Below are 24,457 nucleotides of genomic sequence, written 5' to 3' on the forward strand. Positions count from 1 at the left end.
AGTAAGCAAAAAAAAAAAAAAAAAAATCAGAAAAATACATTTAAAAAAAAAAAGTAATAATAAGAGTACTGGTAGAATTGTATACATATCCTAGACTATTTTTAAAAAATGCAAACGACAAACTAAAAAAAAAAACAGGTCTTGTAGTGTGTCAAAGAAAAATTCGTAGCATTTTTAATTTTAAAAAAATTAACAAAAATTTTGGAAAGTATACTTATAACAGATTACATTTAAAAAAGGCAAGAGACATGGTAAAAATTATAATTTTCTCTACTTTGCAATAATGGCAAATTTTATTGCAATGTACAGTGCCCCCCCCCCCAAAAAAAAACGGACCAACCAGAATAACTTTTGATCTAAAGATGAGATTTTCACGTTCTAGGACTCAAACTTAATGGTTCGAAGGGGGTGACCACGAATATGCTAGTTAATCAGTGCAGACGATAATTTAAGTTATGAAATGAAATACAAAAACCTACTTTCTCTGAATAAACATTCCTTTTACTTTAACGGATTTGGATTCCTGACCCCAAAAATATAGGGAGTAGCCGCAATCTCGGAAATATGGTTCCCATAGTTTGATCAGGCAACCGATGCAAAGTTTGGACCCCTTAATGTTAATTTTACTTTTTGCGCATTACGGCATATCTCGAGAAATTTTTATTGAAAGATTTTAAAGAAGTCTAATATTTAAATTTCGATTTTTTCAGCAAATGTTGATTTCGCCAAATTTTGAGTTTTGCCATGTAAAATTACATATTTTAAAATGACGTAAAAATGTTATAACCTTCAATTCTAAATTTTTTCGACAGTTACTAAATAAAATAATAAATATTTACTAAAATTCATTTTTAATATGGAATCATCTTTGGAAAAACTAATTTTAAAGTGCACAAATTTTTCGAGAATTAAAAATATACAGATAGGATGAAATACGCATAAAGTAAAATTAGCATTAGGGGGTCCAAACTTAGGATCGCTCTTCTAACCAAACTATGGGGACCCTATTTTCCAGATTACGGCTAGCCGCAATATCTTAGGAAACAGAAATCCGTTGAAAAAAAGGTATGTTTATTCAGAGAAAATACGTTTTTGTGTCTGATTTCCTAACTTAAAATATCGTCTGCATTAATTAATTAGCATATTTGAGGTCATTCTCTCAGACCATTAGGATTGATTCATAGAACGTAAAGATCCAATCATTTGATAAAAAGTTTTTCAGGGTGATCCGATTTTTGGAGCACTGTACTTATTTAATTACGTATTAATTACTTATTTAATTACGGAAATTAAAAATTTACTATTTTTAATTTCCGAATCACTTTGTTTAGAACAGAAAGTTTTAACAGTTTCCAGCATAATTTTATTAATGGCGAAGTGAACAATTCATAACAGTTTGAGATGAGTAAATGGAAAACTTTTATTGCGCAGTTGTGTTATAAAAAATACCAGTATTTAAGAGTCAATATTCCCTCATGCCAATTTCTAATTAAAATTTGTACCTTCTTAAAATAATTTTAAAGTTTCAATAATCTCGAAACAAAAACACTGTTAAAATATTGCTCAACATTTTTGCATGTACAAAAGATGATCCCTCAATTCACCCCTTAAAACACTCACATGATTGTTGATTGAAATCAATCATTTTTAAAAATATTTTGCGAATAATTCCTTTTTAGAACAAAATATTTTGAGAGTGGTCCGTTTAAAGTGGATGTAAAAGAATGAACACCATACAAACACATGTTTTCACTATGCGTAATATGATCATTGAAGGATTTCCATAGGACTCAATCTTTCAATAGGACTCAATGTTTAAATAGAACTCAATGTTTCAATAGAACTCAATCTTTCATAAAATATGTTCATACTGTTTTACGTTGGATCTGCCAGAGACTTTTAAAAAATATCATTTTAAATACTTGTATCATGTAAGACGTACATTAAATGTTGAAAAAAACCTTCCACGGGACATTTAATTTTTTTAAATTTAAAAACCTTAAAAAAATACTTATAATTTTTGATATAAACGAAAATATTATGGTTTTATATTAAAACTATGTATGGATTTCTTATTAAAAATAGCATAAAATTTTGTTACATACATTTTTGAAAAATTAAATTTAACATATTTTTCAATGATAAATTCAATTGTAGTTCTTTATGCTGTTATTACATTTTTAAGGAATTAAAATGGCAAGCTCTATTTTTTTTAAAAATTCTGTGTCAAAATCACAAATTTTTACTTAATTTTTTTAAAAAAAACACAAAATAAAATGTAGGAAATATATCTATTCAAAATTTTCAGAAATTATTTTAATAGTTTTCAAACGCGGGTTAACACAGCTTCATCTCGCTTTGAATTGAGAAGAAAAATTTTTTTTTTGTATTTTGAGTCGAACAGTAAAAATATTACTTTAAAATTCTAAAGATATTAAAAATTTAAGAATAGAGTTTTTAAGAATGGTTTTTGCCGCACGCTCCTTTTCAAAATTGCACTCAAACCGATATGTATTATAAAAAGATTTTAAAAAAATGAAGAAACATTTCCGTTATTTCAGACTTTTAACATTTTGAATTTTATTCATTTTTCTCAACAACTATTATATTAAAGAAGTGACATTACACTGCAGAAAAGGTTTCCTCAAAATTGAACAAAAACCTGTCAAAATAGGTTCAAAACAAATATAATCGAATTCGAAATTAAAAAAAAGTCTTTAAAAATTAAAAAAAACAGTCTGGAAGTTTTACTGATAAAAGTTATTTTGAAATGACTGCATTAATAATGTTCAAGAAAATTTGAACTGTTTTGAACATTTTTACCTACATACGTTCATTTATCATTTGAATTTTGTAAACAATAAGTAAAGCATAATATTCTTTTTAGAAATTAAAATTCTATTAATAAAAAAAAATTTGACTAACATAATATCGCATTCATGCAAGTCTTACCGAATAGTTTTCTGTGTTTGTTTCAGAAGGGCGATCATTTTTTAAAAAGAATTTTATTCATTTTTCTCAACAACTATTATATTAAAGAAGTGACATTACACTGCAGAAAAGGTTTCCTCAAAATTGAACAAAAACCTGTCAAAATAGGTTCAAAACAAATATAATCGAATTCGAAATTAAAAAAAAGTCTTTAAAAATTAAAAAAAACAGTCTGGAAGTTTTAATTTTGTAAACATTTGAATTTTGTAAACAATAAGTAAAGCATAATATTCTTTTTAGAAATTAAAATTCTATTAATAAAAAAAAATTTGACTAACATAATATCGCATTCATGCAAGTCTTACCGAATAGTTTTCTGTGTTTGTTTCAGAAGGGCGATCATTTTTTAAAAAGAATTTTATTCATTTTTCTCAACAACTATTATATCAAAGAAGTGACATTACACTGCAGAAAAGGTTTCCTCAAAATTGAACAAAAACCTGTCAAAATAGGTTCAAAACAAATATAATCGAATTCGAAATTAAAAAAAAGTCTTTAAAAATTAAAAAAAACAGTCTGGAAGTTTTACTGATAAAAGTTATTTTGAAATGACTGCATTAATAATGTTCAAGAAAATTTGAACTGTTTTGAACATTTTTACCTATATACGTTCATTTATCATTTGAATTTTGTAAACAATAAGTAAAGCATAATATTCTTTTTAGAAATTAAAATTCTATTAATGAAAAAAAAATGTGACTAACATAATATCGCATTCATGCAAGTCTTACCGAATAGTTTTCAGTGTTTGTTTCAGAAGGGCGATCATTTTTTTAAAAAGATGTTCTCAGTCTGATAAGAAAAAAAGTTTGCACCGCCTCGTTTACGCAATTTATGTTTTTATAACATTGTATTAAGTTACTTTCTAAATTTTCTTCCTTTAAGTAAACATAGACTGCACTATCTACACCCGTTTCGAAAGTAGTGTTAAATAAAAGAAAAATGTTTTTGAAATAAAAATACAAGTGACGAAAATAGATTTGAATATTGAGAGCGTGTGTTATCAATTCCAGACGGAATAACTTACCTGATAGAGGAGTGGCTTCGAAAAGAAGAGATTTCGATTAAATAAAAATAAAATTTAAAAAAAAAAAAAAGAACAGAGCGCTCGAAACTTGGAAAACTTTTATCCATATCGAAAGGAGGGAAAAAGCAAGCGCTTGATTCCGATTGGATGGAATTGAAGAGTATCCCGTGACGTCATGTCACGTCCCCGGAACGTCATAAATAAGAAGAGGGTGCAGAAGCGGGAAAAGCTTAAAAGCGTGGCGCTAGTGACGATAGGGGACTATACTTTACCCAACTAAATTCAGAACTCTCGTGTCAAAGAGAACGACGATATCGTCTGCCACATGGGAATGATGAAGGAAGAGGAGTAAAAAGCACGTGCTCCCCTCATATTCGCTTTCTTTTTTTAAGTCTCGGACTTTGTAGGGAGGGTGCTCGCTATCCGAAATTATTGTTTTTTTTTAACGCCTCACTATTATCCGGTCCCATGGTTCTCAAACTAGATTCTATGGATCAAGAATTCGAACTGAACTCCTTGGATGAGAACGGAAATTTGAAAAGGAGCCTAGATAGCCTGCATTTAAATGAAAACTTCAATTGTTGCGGGGAGCCGAAAGTGACGCTAGAGCAACATTTACAGCACCATGCAAACGCTGGCATACTTCAATATCCTGGCGTTGAGGTGATATGTCCCACCGACGGCTCTTTGCCAGGAGGGGTGGGGCGGAGGGCGGTTGTACTCGCTGGTAGCGCTCAAGGATTCTCTCCAGATTATCACCATCCCAACTTTCCGCCTTCGCCTCCGCCGTCTGTTTCTGCCGCCATCCCATCCGACAGTCCTGCCGCCATGCACCCGGACGGCCGAACCACCAACCTGTTGGACGAGACCATGATGTGGTCATTGGTCTCACAACCTCTGGACCTCCGAAATTCGGACATGAGCGAAATGGAAAACTGGATCATCCGGAGAAACTGTACCGAAATGATGGGACAGGCTCTGGACGAGCAACAGAACGCTCTGCAGCAGCAGCAGCAACAACAACACATCCAAAAGCAACAAGTGGCCTGCATGACCGGATACGGGGTCAATCTCGAATCCGTTCCGGCCTCTTCGTCGTCCGGTAGTTTTTCGGACGACTGTGACTCGCTGACAGACATGCCGTCCCCGTCGTCCTACCATCAGGACGTGACGTCGTCCAGTGGTAAGAAGATGGACATCACGATGGAGCGGAATTTGGGAATCACCGATGACCAGCTGATCCAGTTGTCCGTTAGAGACCTTAACCGGAAACTCCACGGTTTGTCTCGTGATTATATATCCGGGGTGAAACAGAGGAGGCGAACTCTCAAAAACAGAGGTTACGCTCAAAATTGTCGCACAAAAAGAATCGAGCAGAAGAGGAGACTGGAGACCAACAACAAATCCCTCCAGATGGAGAGAGACAAGCTCTTCAGAGAGAGGGAATTAGAGAGGCAAGAAAAAGAGAGAGCATACCAAGAGAGAGACAGGGCTGTGCAAGAGAGAGACTATTACAAAGAACAGTTAAAACAACTCATGCGATCCAGGGAATTCTCACAACAAAACAATACAAGTCCGACGTCGCCAGACTATTATATGTGACACCCATACCACGAAAAATGACTGTAAATAGAAGGTAAGTCTGTTTTTACAAAAGTTTTCCAAGGCCTGGGATTAGGGTTTCAGGTTAAATTAAACTTGTGAGTCACAGTACAAAAATGAGGTTAAATAAAGTGATATAAATAACGAGATGACGGATGTATAAATATGTAAAACTAAAATGTAAATTTCTAACTACAATTAATCTGTATTGTAATAATTTTAAATAGTGTAAATTGCTACAATTTTACCTGAGAGCCCAAGTCAAACCTCATCAGACCATTATATGTACTTATCCCACGAAAAATAGATTTAAGTTGTGTTTTTTTTTTATCCAAGGCTTAAGATTAGGGTTGAGGGTAAAATTAAACTAGTGAGTCACATTACACAGGGTGCGTAACATTTTTAAAAAGTGATTAAAGCTGCTTATTTTTTTATTTACTTTTTTTCCTTAAAGGTGCTTGTTTTTGTTCGGGGTATGTAAAAAGTGCTTAATTTTCTATCGTTTCAAAAGAGATTTTTTTCTTTGCCGTATCGATTGCTTTAAATTACAAAAAAAAATTCACGATTTTCGCAATTTTCTCTGCAATAAATATCAGAAACTAGTTATTTTATCATGATTATTTAAAGCTTTGAAAATGTTTTTGAATTTTATTGATTCTATGTTTATAAAAGAATTTAAACGTTAAGAAAAATTTTATTACTGCACAGATCCTATACGATTTTGTTTTAGAAAGTGATCAAAAATATTTTTTGAGAGCTTAAAAAGTACTTAAAAGGTGCTTATTTTTTTGAAGAATCTAGCTACGCACCCTTTTACAAAACAAGGTTTAATAAAGTGATATAAATAACTAATGAAATGGTTTAACGAATTTATAAATGTGTAATACTGAAAAGTAAATTTCTAACTACAGTTAATATGTACCGTAATAATATTAGCATTTTGAATAGTGTAAATCGTTTCAATTTCAAAATGTAATCAAATTAACTCAGCCCATTATTTAAATTTATTTTATATTAATCGATCATTATTAATCGAGTCTTGTGATTGATGGAATCTTAATCACTTCGTAAACGCCGCAATGGCAGTTTTTATTTGATTTTTAAATAGGTCTCAACAATACATGTCACGATTTCTTTTTTAAAAGAAAATATCGATTTATATGATTGAAAAACAATTTAGATTTTTTGTCATGTTTTGTAATAAATTAGAATATTTTTATCGTGAAATTTAAGAGTTTCTAATATTTTCTTATATATTGTTACATTAGTACATGTTCTATTCAGAAAAACTCTCCGCGAACTTTAAATATCAATTAAAAAACTCTCTGCAACCTATTTTTTGTATTGACTCTTGTAACTAGTTTCAACCCTTTTATTGCCTCCTAATGTGGGCGAAATATGTTCGATAATCACCTTTATGACAATTTTAATTTTAAAAAAAACCCGTATTGAATATTATAGACGCGTCAGCTTATATTTCTTTTATCAGTTTCATGAAGATATTATTATAAAACGACTTATTCATTTACATAATTTTCCCTAATGTTAACTTTCTTTGCATATTCTTTCTTTTCAAATATAAATGTTTCTCAGAAATATTTAAATGTAAACACATTTATCAAATATTTTTATAAAAATCTCTTTTTAATTCTTCTACATTTAAATATTCTTGCTTTCTAGAGCTAAATCATTTTGCATGTACAATAATAGTACAAAAATTAGATTACATTAATTTTACATAATAGGACAAAAATAAAGAGTATTAAGACTGAATTATTTCAAAATATTTCAGGGAAATACTATAATTAAATTATAAACTAGATGTTACTATCGAAGAAAAAGAGTGATCTATATTTTCATGTAACATCATATCTTAATTTTTTTTAAATAATAAGTAATACCTAGGGAATTTTCCGAAAACTACGATCACGCGGTCGTGTATGTTATGCATATACCTAGGTCTACTTTGTGTTTGTTTCTTAAATATTCTACTTGTTATTAAAATGTTTTTTAAAAGTTATCTTTTCTTCCCTTATGGAATAATAATCTATACAATATAAAATCTGAAAGGTTTTTTTAGATATTTAGTTTAATATATTGTAATTAATAATATTTAATCATTAATGTATAATATGTAATTAATAATATGTATTAATTAATAATTTATATAATAAAGTATCAAAACTAGTTTAGTGTTTTGCGATTTATGTTATCTTTATCCGTATATGCTTGAAAGAGTAGGTTGCTAGTTAATCAAGTATTAATTACAATATCTTGTAGACTTACACGTATGTAAATCAAAATTAGTATCTAACTTTCCATTTATCTCATGCTATTATAAAAACATCACTCCGATTTAAATTTATTTAGAAATAATCCTATGATATTTTAACATACATTAGAGCTAATTTTTTATTAAGACTTGATTTGATATATCTTTGAGTTGTTATTTTAACGATAGTAACACGTTTTACAAACACTGTTTACTTTAGTTGGATCATTTTTTTTCAGTAAAAATCTAACATTTTGGCTACATTTAAATACAAATTCAATCGATGTGATTTGCCGCTGAATTTAAAAAGTCGTGTTTTTTGCACTTAGATTTGAAGTTACCCAGATATTCCTGAAAAAAATTTCTGGTTCCTGATTTTTAATCTTATGTTCTGATATTCCTGATTTTTATATAGCTGTAACTTGATATATTTTAAAACTGTTATTTTATGATAGTAATGCGTTATAAAAGCACGGTTTGTGTTAGTTGGAGTATTTTTTCGGTAAAAATCTAACATTTAGGAACATTTATTGACGAAATCAACCTATGTGTATTGGCGCTGAATTTAAAGTAGGGCTTTATGCACCAAGATATCCTGATATTCCTGGGGTGTTTTTTTTTTTTTTTTTTTTTTTTTATGAAAGAGTTTTTGGTTCTTGATTTTTAGAGTAATGCCCTGATACTCCTGATTTTTTTGAAGCTGTAGTTTGACATAGTTTAAAGCTGTTATTTTACTTGGACTATTTTTTCTTCAAAAATCCAACATTTTGGCTACATTTAATAACCAATTCAATCTATGTGCATCGCTACTGAATTTAAAGTCCTGTTTTATGCACCAATGTTCGTTGTTGTTGCCCTGGTGTCCCAGTTTTTGTATTAAAAAAAAATTGGTTCCTGATTTGTGTGTTCTGACCTGATATACCTGATTTTTTTTTTGTTTTTGTGTGTTTGCTAAGGACATACTGTGTGAACCAGTGTTTCCTAAAGTGTGGTACGCATACCCCCAGTGGTACGGGGGAACAGTTATACGCGGTCTTATGCGAAATATCTTGCAACAAACGAACATTTCAAAAAAATTGACTTAACAACAAGGCTAGCCATGAAAATTTACGTTTACGTATTTTTCTATTGGCTATTTTTTGCAGAGTTAGCAGTTAAAAATGAGTGGTGTCAACAGCCAGTTGTGATTTTTAACTTTTGTGCAATTTTTTTTACTGTAAAATATACATTCATTTTTTTATGAGTGGCACACAGAGTTACGAAAAATTGAGAAAGGGTACACAAAAGTCATAACTTCGGGAAACACTGGTAAACGAACACACTATTTTACAGTAATCATTTGGGCTTTTTTTTTTTAAATTTCATTTACTGGATAAGAAATAAAAACTTTTCCTCGAAAGAATAAATTATTGCTGAATCAGTTCGGAAAAAAAATTCTTAATTAACCTTACCCTTTTTTTTAACAGAATTTATTTCTATTTTTGTTATTTTCACACCCCTTCTCATCATAAGTCAGTAAATAGAACTTATGCTCTCCAAAATGTGTTTAATATAAAAAGTTAAATACTGCGTTAATTAGCGCTCTTATTCTAGAAAATAGTGTAACTTTGTAAATTTATTATCTGTTATAAATTAACTACTAATTTGTACCTAAAATGATCTGTAATAATTGAAGTTGTTTAAGGGGCTCAGCATAGTGAGTTATTTTCGTTTCTTTGCAGACGTTTTCTAACAGACGGAATCTTTTTTTTTTTTCTTCCTTTCTTTTCTTTTCTAAGAGAAGAGGGTGCCACACTTCCTTCTGAGTGAAGGAAACTTTTTTTCCCTTAATGTCTTTAATTTTGCATATTTTTTTGTTTGAAATAAAAATAAACCACAGTTTTCTCTTAAAGTTTTCATTACCTAAATATATAAAGTAATAAAATCCTTATTTCTTTACGTTTAATGTAATTTTAATTTAACAAGTTATGAAAACAGTCTTGAAATTCGGAGGTAAATTCACTAACTTTGCTTGCCTAGTTTTGATACACATGTAAAAATTCGTTTATCATCTTATCATTTTATTTCAAAATGATAAGCCTTAATAATTGATAAACATTTCAAAAATATGATAGTTAAAATTTAGGGACCGTTCACTAATTACTCATCGTTCAGTCTTAAAATCTTGTTTCAGTCGTTTGATCAAATTATAAAATAAAAAAAAGAATCTCAGCTTTTTTGCGGTCGGAATGTTTTGTTTTTCTAAATCTGTCTGATTGTTAATTGGAGAATGATGTCAAAGATAAACTCATTAACATTATTGAATAATTCATTTTTTTTGCTCATGTCCATCTAATTGCAGTGAAAGCATTATTTTTCATTCCATTTCCTTTATTGAAATTTCGTTAGCACTTTTAAATGTCCCTTGATTATGAGTAATAAATTATCTTCTCAGTTTTTTATTTTTATTTTTGCGATTTTATTTCCATATCTTGATGCATTACGTTTTCTTATTTTTTTATTTTTGTATGCATTTATTCTTCAGTATGTAGAGTTTTATAACTGTAGTTGAACAGGCGCCCAATTTTGGGTTAACAGGACTGTTAGTGGACGGGACTATTGGATCTATTAGTGATAAACTCCGTTGCCTTGTAATTTTGAACCCAGTCTCGAAGACAAGGGAACTCCTGGATCAAGTATTGGAAGAAATTTGCCTTCGTGGAGGACTTTTTGATGGAAACTAACCCGCAATTGCGTTACATAGATAGGAAGACCACGAGAACCTCCCACGGTTAGCCTGACGGCAAGGGAACTCTAACCCATGTTCCGTCTATCATTGAGGGTATTTTATGTCAGCGCTGTGGTCAGTGCGAGCAGGATCTGGAATTCGCATCGACCAGCCTATAGTTGTGTGAACATAACTATAATTAGCAATATTCTTTTATCCCTTTCGTTACTAGCGCCGTATTTGGCGGGCATCAACGCGGTGTTCCTTGTTTACGAACGCCGTATTTAGTCGGCGTCAGTGTGATACCGTTTAATAACTGCCCCAATCTGCCTTTGGTCAATATTCCATTAACGCATAATAGATTAAAATCACTAAAAGTGCCTAATGTGTTTTATTAAGACAAAAAAAAAATTCTTTAGTTTATAAATTGGTAGGGAAAAAAAGCGACAGAAAACGACTATCTAAAAAATTTTAATGTGTGTCATTTATCAAGCTGAATTAAATTACAATGATTTCTTTTGAAATATCCAAATTTGAATTTTTGTTTATAACTTGCACAATATCCAAATACATTTGGTATGTGACCCTTTAATAAGAAAATCCGAACATAGAGCTTACCGACATGCAGTAAGCACATTTCGCGGAGGGGAGCACCGTTCAGTGGCCTCACTTCAGCGGTATGGACTGCCGTTAGGAAATGGTTAAACTCAGTCAGAAGTAGCGCTCTACCAGGGGTATGTTTAGAAGAAATTTGAACGGACCCTTCACTAAATATCTTTTCATAGAAACGGACACTTCACAAAATGATTTTTCATTTAATCGGACCCTTCACAAATTTGTTTATCTTCATTATTGTTTTGTTAATCAAATAAACCTTTCTCCGGGCAGAAAACAAGAAAGACAGATGCAAACGAATTAAGTCTTGTCTTCGGCAGACGATTCTTCCTTTATTCGTCCGAAATGAATATTCTGTGTGCAGCAGTATAGGCTAAATACCAAATATTTGTATGTTGCATCTCTAATTTAGCACCAGCAATTGCTGTTTATTTTTTCAAGTAAAATTTTTTTATTATAATTTTACAGTGTTGAGCATAATCTTGTATCTATTTACAATTTAAAAACTCCTTGAAAAAGTTTTTTTGCAATAACTGGACCCTATTTGCACAAATTCATAAAAACAGGACTTGGTTGAAAGAATGTGAGTAATTTTTTCACAATTTCACAAAAACCGGCCCTTTCACAAAATGTCTGGACAGACCCCTGACTACAAGTTGTGAAACTACTGTAGTCGCTACTTTTTTTCGTAGTTTGTGGTGTAGTGTGCTACGTTTTTTAAAAAAGTAGTGTAGTGTGTAGTGCGATACTAAAAAAAAAGTAGTTTGTAGCGATTCCTGGAAACTACTTTTAACGTTAGTTAAGTACTATATGAACAGGATTCTAATCACAACTAATTTTTCGAGTTTGATGGGTACACATTTTCGTGGGTCTGTCAATGAAAGCAATTTAAAATGCCCCTCTGTAACTGTGAGTTAACAAGAATTACATATTTAGAGACACGTATCACTAATATTAAAGCTAGACATTATGAACGATGTATAATGTATCACTTAGATCACACTTTCACATGTGAATGTGGTCATTTAAAAGAAAGGGAACATATTTTCGATATGCTTCATTTCTTAGAGGAAATAAAAGAGTATTAAACCAGAGGTCTGTCCATACATTTTGTGAAAGGTCCTGTTTTTGTGAAATTGCGAAAAAACTATTCATAATTTGTGAATATAAAATAAACGTTAAGTCATATTCTTTCAACCAGGGTTCTGCTCTTATGAAATTGTGCAAATAGGGTCCTGTTATTGCAAAAATTGCTAAAAACCTTTTCAAGAAGTTTTTAAATTGTAAATAAATGCAAGATTCTGCTCAAAAATTGCTGCTACTAAATTAGAGATGCAAAATACAAATATTTGGTATTCAGCCTATGCTGCTCAACACAGAATATTCATTTCGGACGAATAATGGAAACAAAATCACTCACATTTTTAATAATTTCAATTGACATATCCTAAATAACACAACTTAGTAATGTATCACTTTTAATGTGTTACGCGTGAAGTAAACTTAAACCATTATTACATTTATAATATTTTATTTGAAAAATTGCCGGAAATTAATTTTTATTTACATAATATTCTATTAATAAATTTTATGAATAAATATAAATGGATCAATTATTTATTCACCAAAAAATTATGATTTAATTTTAAGAGGAATGCGCACACGATGTTTGTAAAAGTAGAATGTTTTCTTAGAATACTACATTTGAAATTTAAACCTAGGGAAACTTAGTATGTCTCGAACTGTCTTTCTTCCCCCTCCGGGGAAGGGTTTATTCGATTATCAAAACAATAAACAAATCTTTGAAGGGCCGATTAAAAGATAAATTATTTTGTGAAGGGTCCGTTAGCGGACCCAAATTTCTTCTAAACAGACCCCTGATTGAACACTTAACGAAATTGCTAGTATTGAATAATTTCCAGCATCTCTTAAATTAAATATTTGCTTTCAAGAAGGGCATAAAATGTTGAAGACTAAATGAACGAATTCGAAAAAAATGTTTTAGACTAACAAAATGGCTCATGTAAACATGAATAAATATTTCAAAATAATTCTTTTTGTTTAATATAAGCAAATTTTTTATTCAAAACCATTCTGAACATAATGTGTAAATTAATTTCTCCAACTGTGTAAATTATGCAGGCGTAAATTAATTTCTCCACCAAAGTTCAATTCCTCAAAGTAACGAAGTAGTCACTACGAATCCAAAATAGTTTGCAGTCTCTACATTTAAAAAAAATAGTTGTAGTTGCAATTAACTACATTTGTAACAAAGTTGTTGTAAATGTAGAAAACTTCGAAAATAATGTAGTTTTTCCGAACACTGGTTAAACGTAGTTCGATGGATCTTTATATTAAGGAATCTTATTTTCGAAGTTCCAAGATTCCTCACCATCGATCGCACCGTTTTTTAAAATCATTTCAGACAAACTTATTGCTTTCTTAATTTTTTAAAAAAAATGTTGAATGTTGATCATGTTTTTATTTTATTGTATTAAGTAATTAAAAAAAAATTGTGGAAAATTACAAAAATATGCCCAACAAAACAAAATAGGCAAAGCACTACATTTTTAGCTTTTCGTTTTCCTTTCTTAAAAATAGACTAGTTTAGCCATATGTCCTGATTTAAACTACGACGAAGCCTGAATACCCTTCAACCCATGAAATGCATCACAATAAATTTCTAAAACTGCTGTCAAACATTCATTTATTACTTCATGCTTACTAATTATGGAACTTATTTACTCAAAGATAATTCCGTGCAAAAAATAACTTTTATTAAATATTTATTATTTTATTTAACCAGGGGTCTGTCCAGACATTTTGTGAAAGTTCCGTTTTTCGTGAAATTGTGAAAAAATTACTCACATTCTTTCAACCAGGGTCCGCTTTTATGAATTTGTGCAAATATGGTCCGTTATTGCAAAAAAAAAATTTTTCAAGGAGTTTTTAAATTGTATAGACATACAAGATTATGCTCAACACTGTAAAATTGTAATTAAAGAAATTAAATTTTAAAAAATAAACAGCAATTGCTCCTTCTAAATTAGAGATGCAACATACAAATATTTGGTATTTAGCCTATACTGCTGAACGCAGAATATTCATTTCGGACGAATAATGGAAGAATCGTCTGCCGAAGACAAAACTTAATTCGTTTATATCCATCTTTCTTGTTTTATGCCCTGGAAAGGGTTTATTCGATTAACAAAATAATAATGAAGATAAACAAATTTGTGAAGGGTCCGATTAAAAGAAAAATAATTTTGTGAAGGGTCCGTTTTTAAGTTAAAATATTTTGTGAAGGGTCCGTTTATAAGTTAAAATATTTTGTGAAGGGCCGATTAAAAGATAAATTATTTTGTGAAGGGTCCGTTAGCGGACCCAAATTTCTTCTAAACAGACCCCTGATTGAACACTTAACGAAATTGCTAGTATTGAATAATTTCCAGCATCTCTTTAAATTAAATATTTGCTGTCAAGAAGGGCATAAAATGTTGAAGACTAAATGAACGAATTCGAAAAAAATGTTTTAGACTAACAAAATGGCTCATGTAAACATGAATAAATATTTCAAAATAATTCTTTTTGTTTAATATAAGCAAATTTTTTATTCAAAACCATTCTGAACATAATGTGTAAATTAATTTCTCCAACTGTGTAAATTATACAGGCGTAAATTAATTTCTCCACCAAAGTTCAATTCCTTAAAGTAACGAAGTAGTCACTACGAATCCAAAATAGTTTGCAGTCTCTACATTTAAAAAAAATAGTTGTAGTTGCAATTAACTACATTTGTAACAAAGTTGTTGTAAATGTAGTAAACTTCAAAAATAATGTAGTTTTATATTGAGGAATCTTATTTTCGAAGTTCCAAGATTCCTCACCATCGATCGCACCGTTTTTTAAAATCATTTCTGACAAACTTATTGCTTTCTTAATTTTTTAAAAAAAATGTTGAATGTTGATCATGTATTATATTTTATTGTATTAAGTAATTAAAAAAAAATTGTGGAAAATTACAAAAATATGCCCAACAAAACAAAATAGGCAAAGCACTACATTTTTAGCTTTTCATTTTCCTTTCTTAAAAATAGACGAGTTTAGCCATATGTCCTGATTTAAACTATGACGAAGCCTGAATACCCTTCAACCCATGAAATGCATCACAATAAATTTCTAAAACTGCTGTCAAACATTCATTTATTACTTCATGCTTACTAATTATGGAACTTATTTATTCAAAGGTGATTCCGTGCAAAAAATAACTTTTATTAAATATTTATTATTTTATTTAATCAGGGGTCTGTCCAGACATTTTGTGAAAGGTCCGTTTTTCGTGAAATTGTGAAAAAATTACTCACATTCTTTCAACCAGGGTCCGCTTTTATGAATTTGTGCAAATAGGGTCCGTTATTGCAAAAAAAAATTTTTTTCAAGGAGTTTTTAAATTGTATAGACATACAAGATTATGCTCAACACTGTAAAATTGTGATTAAAGAAATTAAATTTTAAAAAATAAACAGCAATTGCTCCTTCTAAATTAGAGATGCAACATACAAATATTTGGTATTTAGCCTATACTGCTGAACGCAGAATATTCATTTCGGACGAATAATGGAAGAATCGTCTGCCGAAGACAAAACTTAATTCGTTTATATCCATCTTTCTTGTTTTATGCCCTGGAAAGGGTTTATTCGATTAACAAAATAATAATGAAGATAAACAAATTTGTGAAGGGTCCGATTAAAAGAAAAATCATTTTGTGAAGGGTCCGTTTTTAAGTTAAAATATTTTGTGAAGGGTCCGTTTATAAGTTAAAATATTTTGTGAAGGGTCCGTTTTTATGAAAAGATATTTTGTGAAGGGTCCGTTGACGGACCCAAATTTCTTCTAAACAGACCCCTGATTTAACATAAGTCGAAAAAATTTTAAATTGTGATTCATTAATGTCAATGAAATCATTGGAATTTTTAAATAATGTAATTTTGTAAAATGCAAAAGTGGTAGGATAGTTCCTAAGAAATCGAATTTTGAAAAAATCGTATTTTTAAAATTCGATTTCTCAGGAGCTATGCTACTAATTTTACCATGTAAAAATACATTATTCATTATTTCAACCCTTCTTTATTTGTACCGATGGAACATAATTAAATGCTTTTGGTTTTATTAAATTTGAGACTTCTTAATCTCAATGAGTATTCTGGATTTATTTTTTTCTAGAGCTGGTTTTAAAATTTTGCATGACCATACACTCATTGAATTGACTGTAACTATTATCACCATTAAAAAACTACGTTTGCAATAGTTTAAAAGCGAGAAAAAATAGAATTTTTTGTGTTTATGATTTTTTAAATAGCGTTAATCCAGAATCAATTTTCTATCTTTTCTTCTTTGAAACAAAATATGAGCGTAAAGCTTAGAATAGTGATTTATTGTAAAAACAATGTTAATAGTTGAAAAATTTAGTGCAGTTAAAAAAAGTTAGTTAATGCCATTGAATACTTTCGATAACTTTTATTAACACAATAAATCCAAAATTGTTTTTTAAAGCATTACTCTTTAAAGAATTTTATTATTTTAAAAGAATCTTCACACTTGATATTCTATAAAAAAATTTCAATGAGATCGATTGTATCAGAGAAAAAAAATGTCTGTAATTTAGTAAAAGGGGAAAATGGGCGCATTTCATCCTTACGTTCCCCGTTGCACAATTTTTTATTCTTTCTTCCGTATTTTATATCTCCCTTGAATGCCAATTACAAATATTAACTTATTTAATTGTTTAAAAATAAATAATATGCGTTGCGTTTAAAACTAAAAACAGATCCATTCAAAGAGCCTAGATTTTTATATTTAACTTAAATTGCCCTTAATTAGATTCAAAAATAACAATGCATAGGTCTAAAGTCTTTCAAAACAAACACTCATATATCCTATATTAGTATTTATATTCAACTCTATTGACCGCACAATACTGAAAAAATGCTTTACATTGCGGTGCAAATTTGATAAAGTAAAAATCCTTTTTAAAGGATTCTTATACTTGATATATTATATTTCTTTTATGTAACCTGTTGAATCTGAATTAAAATTATCTAACTATTAACAATCAGATAAATATAAGTCGGTATTATTCAATTCTTCTAAAGAAATATTCCAGAAATACAATGGACTTAATGATGCACTGTTGTCTGAATCAAACGAAAGCGGGCTTAAAGTAAAAAAACAATTTTAACAATAAATCACGATTGATTACCTGGCATATAATGCTTGATAAGTACATTTTTAATTATTTAAGCAGCATTTGGAAGTAGGTAAAATATTTTACCCATTTTTTGCCCTTAAATAATATTCAATTTCCAATCCCATTTTTTTCACAGTATCATCTTTTGAATTTATATCAAAATTTATTTTCAACAATAATAACCTTTTTATCCGTATTTCAATGTTTATAAATTAACATTCTGTTAGCAAATAAAGTACTCTTTTACCAATGAATACTATAATTGATATCGCCAATATAATAATTTCTTTACAGTCATGTTGGATTAATCACACTGAATTTTGTAATCAACAGACCATCCTAAAATTTACGCTTTTATTGCGTGCGACTTTATTTTCATATAATTTTTGAAATTACTTATATAAAAAATTCAAGTTCTTAATTGTAGCTAAGTTGTTCCATGCGTATCTTATTTATTTTAAATGAGTTACATTATGATCAGGGCTCGTAATTGTACTTAGATTCCAAATTTTTCTGATACTTAAAATATTTTGTCTTAATTTTCCAGATTGTCCTGAACATCGTATTTTCTACAAATACAAATGCGAATTTAATTTTTGATTTAACATCTTTTTGTTTTAATGATGAATGTAGAATAGCAAAATTCAAGCTTAGAGACCTTCCACTAATTATAATTACACAGTTCAGTTCATTATTCCACAGAATTCAGTCTTTTTACGAATTAAAATTCTCAATTTTACAAATTTTTATGGTGATGGGAATTGTTTACTTTTTTCACCAAATGTATTAACCAATCTTGTACGGTGATCTTTCATCTGATTTTAATAGTGATCCATCCAATTAATATTACAGTAATCATATTATAGAATAGTAAATTGAGGAATGTTAAGCGAGATAGTCGCTGTATTTTCCTTTCGAATTTTATGAACATTATTTGATAAAGCAAGTCTATTACAAATTTAAATTAAATATTGGTATGAGTAAAAAACTACTTACTACTAGTTATTTTTTTAATATAGCAGTTATGTTAAACATTTCTGTATATTGCTCTCAAATCTTTATGAGTTGTTCAGTGCTCCATTTATAAAATTATAGTGTGAAAAAATTCTGTTTTAAACTAAGTAATTGTGAAATGAAAAGTAATGTATTTTATTATTCTTTTGCTATCAAACTTTTTTTATAATACTTGAGTAGAGCACATTATACTTTTTTTTAGCTTGTCGTTTTTAAATGTAGCTCGGAATTTGGCGGAATTGAAAAAAATTCCTAATTTTTGTCCGGATATTTTTCTTTAGCCCTATATGGGATTTTGATTCATTGTACTCGTAACTTCTCACCCATGAAGGCTAGCACCATGAATTTTACGTCAAAAATATTTCACCTTTAAATTTTACAAAGAATTTGTAAAATTGAAAGTTCGTATTATGGAATATAATAGATATTCAATATACAAAAAATATGGATATCCAAAGAACGTAAAATTATACGTAAACAAATTCTTTCATTTTGCTAATATTTTATCAACCCCCTTTTTTATACCAGGAAAAATTGAGTTCGTTATTTTTACATATTATTTTAATGGTAAATTTGTTTCGTCAAAAATACTTAAAAAACGCAGAAGCATTTTTACTAAATCTAAATAGTAAATTCACTTCGCCAATATTAAAACTTACAATAATTTTGAAAACTTTTCTACCGATATTGAAAGGGTAAATTTGCTTCGTCAATAATGCATAATATATACAAAAACTATCTTACCGAAGGGTAATTGGTAAAATACATTCTGTTAATATTACGTAAAGTTCACCGAATTTTTTTTTTACCAAATATCTCAGTGGTAATATCATTCTGTCAATATTACGTAAAATTTATGTATGAAGCTTATTGATTTTTCCTATTTCCCAAAAGTGTATGGTACATGGGTATTACGTTTTTACTGAACAGTCTACTGATGCCTGCCATTTATTAACTTGTCTATTCACGTTTCCCAAAGAATGCAGTACTTTTTGGGTATATTTAGCACAATATCATGAAAATTCTGATTAGTTAACAGGGGTCTGTTTAGAAGAAATTTGAGTCCGTTAACGGACTCTTCACAAAATATTTTAACTTAAAAACGGACCCTTCACCAAATGATTTTTCTTTTGATCGGACCCTTCACAAATTTGTTTATCTTCATTATTGTTTTGTTAATCGAATAAACCCTTCCCAAGGCAGAAAACAAGAAAGATGGATGTAAACGAATTAAGTTTTGTCTTTGGCAGACGATTCTTCCATTATTCGTCCGAAATGAATATTCTGCGTTCAGCAGTATAGGCTAAATACCAAATATTTGTATGTTGCATCTCTAATTTAGAAGCAGCAATTACTGTTTATTTTTGAAAATTAAATTTTTTTAATTATAATTTTACAGTGCCGAGCATAATCTTGTATCTATTTACAATTTAAAAAAACCTTGAAAAAGTTTTTTGCAGTAACCGGACCCTATTTGCACGAATTCATAAAAGCGGACCCTAATTAAAAGAATGTGAGTAATTTTTTCACAATTTCACTTAAACCGGACCTTTCACAAAATGTCTGGACAGACCCCTGGTTAATTTTTTATACGAATAAAAAGTTATAACTTTTATTAACCTTAAACATCATATCATTGATAAACCTTTCTTTTGTTAATCATTATTCCTTGGTTTACTTTATTCCGTATTGGGAGAGAAAATAATAAATGTAGACATAGGTTTACACTAAGTTTTCTGTATCAAAAATTATCACTCATTGTGTTAATGGTTAAAAGAAATTCAATGTTTTTAAACAAGTTGTCAAATGGTTGGAATAATATTTGTACTCCGATTAAAACCATGTTAATTTTAAAATATGTTTATACTACTTTAAGGTAAGAGAAGGTCTTCACTTTTTTACCATTAAAACACAGTGCGTCTAATAGTTTGGTCTAATTATTATTATATACTAATATAATACCTGATATAATAAATATTCTATATTTATATAATATATCGTCTAAATTAACCAATTGTTCCACGAACATAAACAAGTGCAAACCGGTTTTAGTCGCTTAAAATCAATAAAACTGTGTAGTATCAACTGATAAATGATATTTTACATAGAATATTGTAATGCTTCTAATAATTTGGAAAGGGACTGTAAATATATATATATGTAATACAAAAATTAAATACTTTTGTATTAATAAAAGCATTAAAACTTCATTCCTTTTCATAAAATATCTTTGGTAAAGGATAAGGGTAGAAAATGAGTACCTTAATGGATATATAGTTGAAAATGAGTACCGAAATGGATATATAGTTGAAAATGAGTACCTAAATGGATATATAGTTAAAAATGAATACCTAAATGGAGGTAAAGTGAAAAATAAATACCTAAAGGGACGTCCAAAACAAAATAAAAATGAAAAAGTAAAAGAGATATTATTGAATGTTGATACCGGGTCAACATTAAATGTAATACCAAATGATTTGGTGTTAAAATTGAATATTCCTATTAAAAAATGTGAGGAATTAAATGTTACCCAAACGAAAGGACAACTAACACTTAACAAAATTTGTGAGTTTCCCCTTAAATTAGGCAAAATTGTTAAGTCAGTTAAGTTTTTTGTAATTGATACTGATTTACCATATGCTTTACTTGGGTTGCAGGCTTGCAAAGAGTTTTGTTTGTTTATTGATTGTGTCGGGCCAGTTGTTACTCAATTTGGTAAGAGATTGATCACTTCTGCTAATACTAACAATGACAACTTATCTTTGCACATTAGACAGCAAAATTCTCAAAATGTTAAGGGTAAAAATGTTGAAAAAATAAAAGTTGAAGATGTTTCAGTTAAAGTAAACATTGAAAAAAATAATGTAAAGGGTAACAAAAATAAAAGGAAAAGGACAAATAGGAAAAAGAAAAAATGTCCAAAAATTTCAAATGATTCGAAGATAGATCTAGGTAATGGGTGCACACGTTATCAGGTTAATATCGACGAAAAAATAAAAAATGAAAGCGAGATAAAAAATGTAGACTTAAAAGAAATTTTAAAAAGTTATGATGATAGTTTTGCGAAACACAAACACGACGTAGGAGAAATTAGAATGGAACCGCAAAGAGTCAGGTTAACCTCAGATTTACCTATATCTCTAAGGCCGTACAAAACATCCCCAAAACAACAACAAGAAATTGATTTACAAATAGAGGAATTGTTAAAAAATAACATTATAAAAGAAAGTTCATCCCCTTATGCTGCCCCAGTAACTTTAGTGTTCAAAAAAGATGAAAATAAAAAGAGTCGTTTATGTATAGATTTTAGGAAACTAAATCAAATTACTAAAACAGATTCTGAACCTCTACCTTTAATACAAACTTTAATAGAAAAATTGTCTAATAGTAGTTATTATTCTAAAATAGATTTATCACAGGGATATCATCATGTTCGTATTCATCCTGATGACACTGAGAAATTAGCATTCGCTACTCACAATGGTCTATTTGAATACTTAAGATTACCTTTTGGCTGGAAGAATGCCCCGAGCATTTTTCAACGTACAGTTCGTAGAATTTTAAATAAACATAAAATTAAATTTGCTACAAACTACTTTGATGATATCATTATATTTTCTAATTCTTATGATGAACATTTAACCCATCTTAAAAAGATTTTTGATATTTGTAAACAAGAAAACTTAAAATTAAAACTTTCAAAATGTTCATTTTTGCAAAAACAAATAGAATTTTTAGGATATGAAATTAAAAATGGAATTGTATCACCCGATAACCATAATATTGAAGTGATTAAAAAATTATTGCCCCCTAAAAATGTAAAATCATTACAAAGATTTCTCGGATCAATAAATGTTTACAATAAATTTATTGATAGTTATGCAAGTATTCGACATCCTTTGAATAACTTGTTAAAGAAAGATGTAAAATGGGTGTGGTCAGAAAAGTGCCAACAATCTTTTGAACTTTTAAAAAATGCTATTATTTGTAAACCAATTTTGAAAATTTTTAACCCTTATCAAGAATGTCATCTTTTTGTTGATGCATCGTTAGTTGGAATTGGATGTGTACTAAAACAGACAGATGAATGTGGTGTATTGCATCCTGTAGCTTTTCATTCTCGTTCATTAAGGGACTATGAAAAAAATTATGCAATTACAGAACTTGAATGTCTTGCTATTGTCGATTCGTTAAATAAATTCCATCATTACCTTTTTGGACAAAAATTCACCATACATACTGACCATGCTGCTTTAGTTTGGCTAAGAAATGTTAAAAATTTAAAAGGAAGATTATTTAGATGGTCATTATTGTTAAGTATGTATGAATATGATATTAAATACACAAAAGGCTCTGCTAATTTTGAAGCAGATTGGCTTTCGAGAGATGCAACACATTCAATTGTCCAAAATAATAGTAAAAATAATAATGTTCATGTTTCACATTTATTGAATTTGAGTGAAATAGTGGAAGCTCAAAGGAAAGATAACTTACAAGGTAAATTTGTTGATATCAATAATGTTTTGTGTGTACGTAAGAAAATTTTTACTAAAATAGTTGTTCCATTTTCGTTAAGATTAAAACTTCTGCAAAATGCTCATGATAAGTTTAATCATCCAGGAGTTCAGAAAATGATTAACTTAATAACCCCTGTTTATTATTGGAACAACATAACTTCAGATATAACAAAATTTTGTAAACATTGTCATACGTGCCAATTTAATAAAAAACCGCGGCAAAAAAGATTTGGATTATTACAATCCTTACCCCCTGTTAATCAGTCTTTTGACTTACTAGCAATAGATAGTGTTGGTGGATTGAATTACTATAATTCAACAAAAAAATATTTAACTTTAATTATTGACCACCTTACACGCTACATTTGGGCTTTTGCATCAAAATCCATTAGCTCAGAGACTTATACAAATTTTTTACATCAAATTTTTCAAAATCAAATCCCTAAATCCTTGTTGAGTGATCGAAACGCTGCCTTTACTTCTTCTCATTTTAAAAAGTTTTTGAAACATAATAAAATTCAACAATTATTGACAACTGCACATCATCCGCAGTCTAATGGCAAGGTTGAACGCCTTGGTCAAACAATAATTACGCGTTTAAAATGTAAAATAAATGAAAAACCTACTAAAACTCCCTGGCCTACTTTGTTAAAAGATATAGTTAATACTTATAACTTAACTCCCCATTCTGTAACAAAATTTCCACCTGCATACCTCATGCATGGTAAACTCCCCTACGAAAATCCCTTAAATGAAAAAGTCTATCCACCTGTTGAAGAAGCTAAAAAAATAGCAATTCAAAGAACTAGAGAATATCATGAAAGAAATAAAATTTATTATGATTCTAGATTTTTAGATATAGACTTTAAAAATGATGAATTAGTTCTGTTTGAAGAATTTACTTATCCTAATACGAGGAAGTTGTCACCTCCTTTTAGTGGACCGTATAAAATTCTTCAAAAAATTTCCGAAGTTAATTACAAAATAAATAAAAAGAATAATTTGAGTAAACAAAATTTTGAAATAGTACATATTTCAAAGCTTAGGAAATATCACAGCCCACAAATGTTAAAATTAAATCATGAATAGTCACCAACAGAAAATTTTTTACTTTCTTCAAGGGAAGAAGTAACCCCTATATTTTTGAGAGATCCGAATCGCGTTGTGTGGAGATGTTTACCTCAGCATCAGTTGGGAGTGAGGGCGAAGTAACATGAACTTTTTTTTTTCTTTCTCAACACAGTGAGAAAAAACTTTCTAAACTATTTTTGTTTTATCCAGTCTGGATCTCTCAATTTCACAGTGCTTCATGAAAATCTGTTTTCCTCCATGTAAACGGGGAATACAGAATTTCATCAAGTAAAAAACCCCATTAATCATACAGAATCTTAAATTCTGATTAAATGACACTTGTTGTCCAGGTCATTTTACATAAAAATTTTGTATATTTTTGTGTGAAAATTTT

The 24,457-nt window shown here is 29.4% G+C and overlaps 1 protein-coding gene and 1 long non-coding RNA gene across 2 annotated transcripts in view; one reads left to right on the plus strand and one right to left on the minus strand.

Moving 5' to 3' along the window:
* The window catches only part of LOC147816656 (uncharacterized), a 109,341-nt gene that overhangs the window by 34,381 nt on the left and 50,503 nt on the right, over nucleotides 1-24,457 (minus strand). The window lies entirely within an intron of this gene.
* Nucleotides 4,257-24,457, plus strand: part of LOC107447410 (uncharacterized) — a 36,148-nt gene continuing 15,947 nt past the window's right edge. The window contains exon 1 of the mRNA XM_043055137.3: nucleotides 4,257-5,654. Within this exon, the coding sequence (XP_042911071.1) occupies nucleotides 4,487-5,620 (1,134 nt within the window). The 5' untranslated portion in view covers nucleotides 4,257-4,486 and the 3' untranslated portion in view covers nucleotides 5,621-5,654. The remainder of the gene's footprint in view (nucleotides 5,655-24,457) is intronic.

Source organism: Parasteatoda tepidariorum, chromosome 1 (assembly GCF_982258835.1).
Source record: "Parasteatoda tepidariorum strain Cologne lab strain chromosome 1, Ptep-v5.0, whole genome shotgun sequence".
Classification (NCBI taxonomy): domain Eukaryota; kingdom Metazoa; phylum Arthropoda; class Arachnida; order Araneae; family Theridiidae; genus Parasteatoda; species Parasteatoda tepidariorum.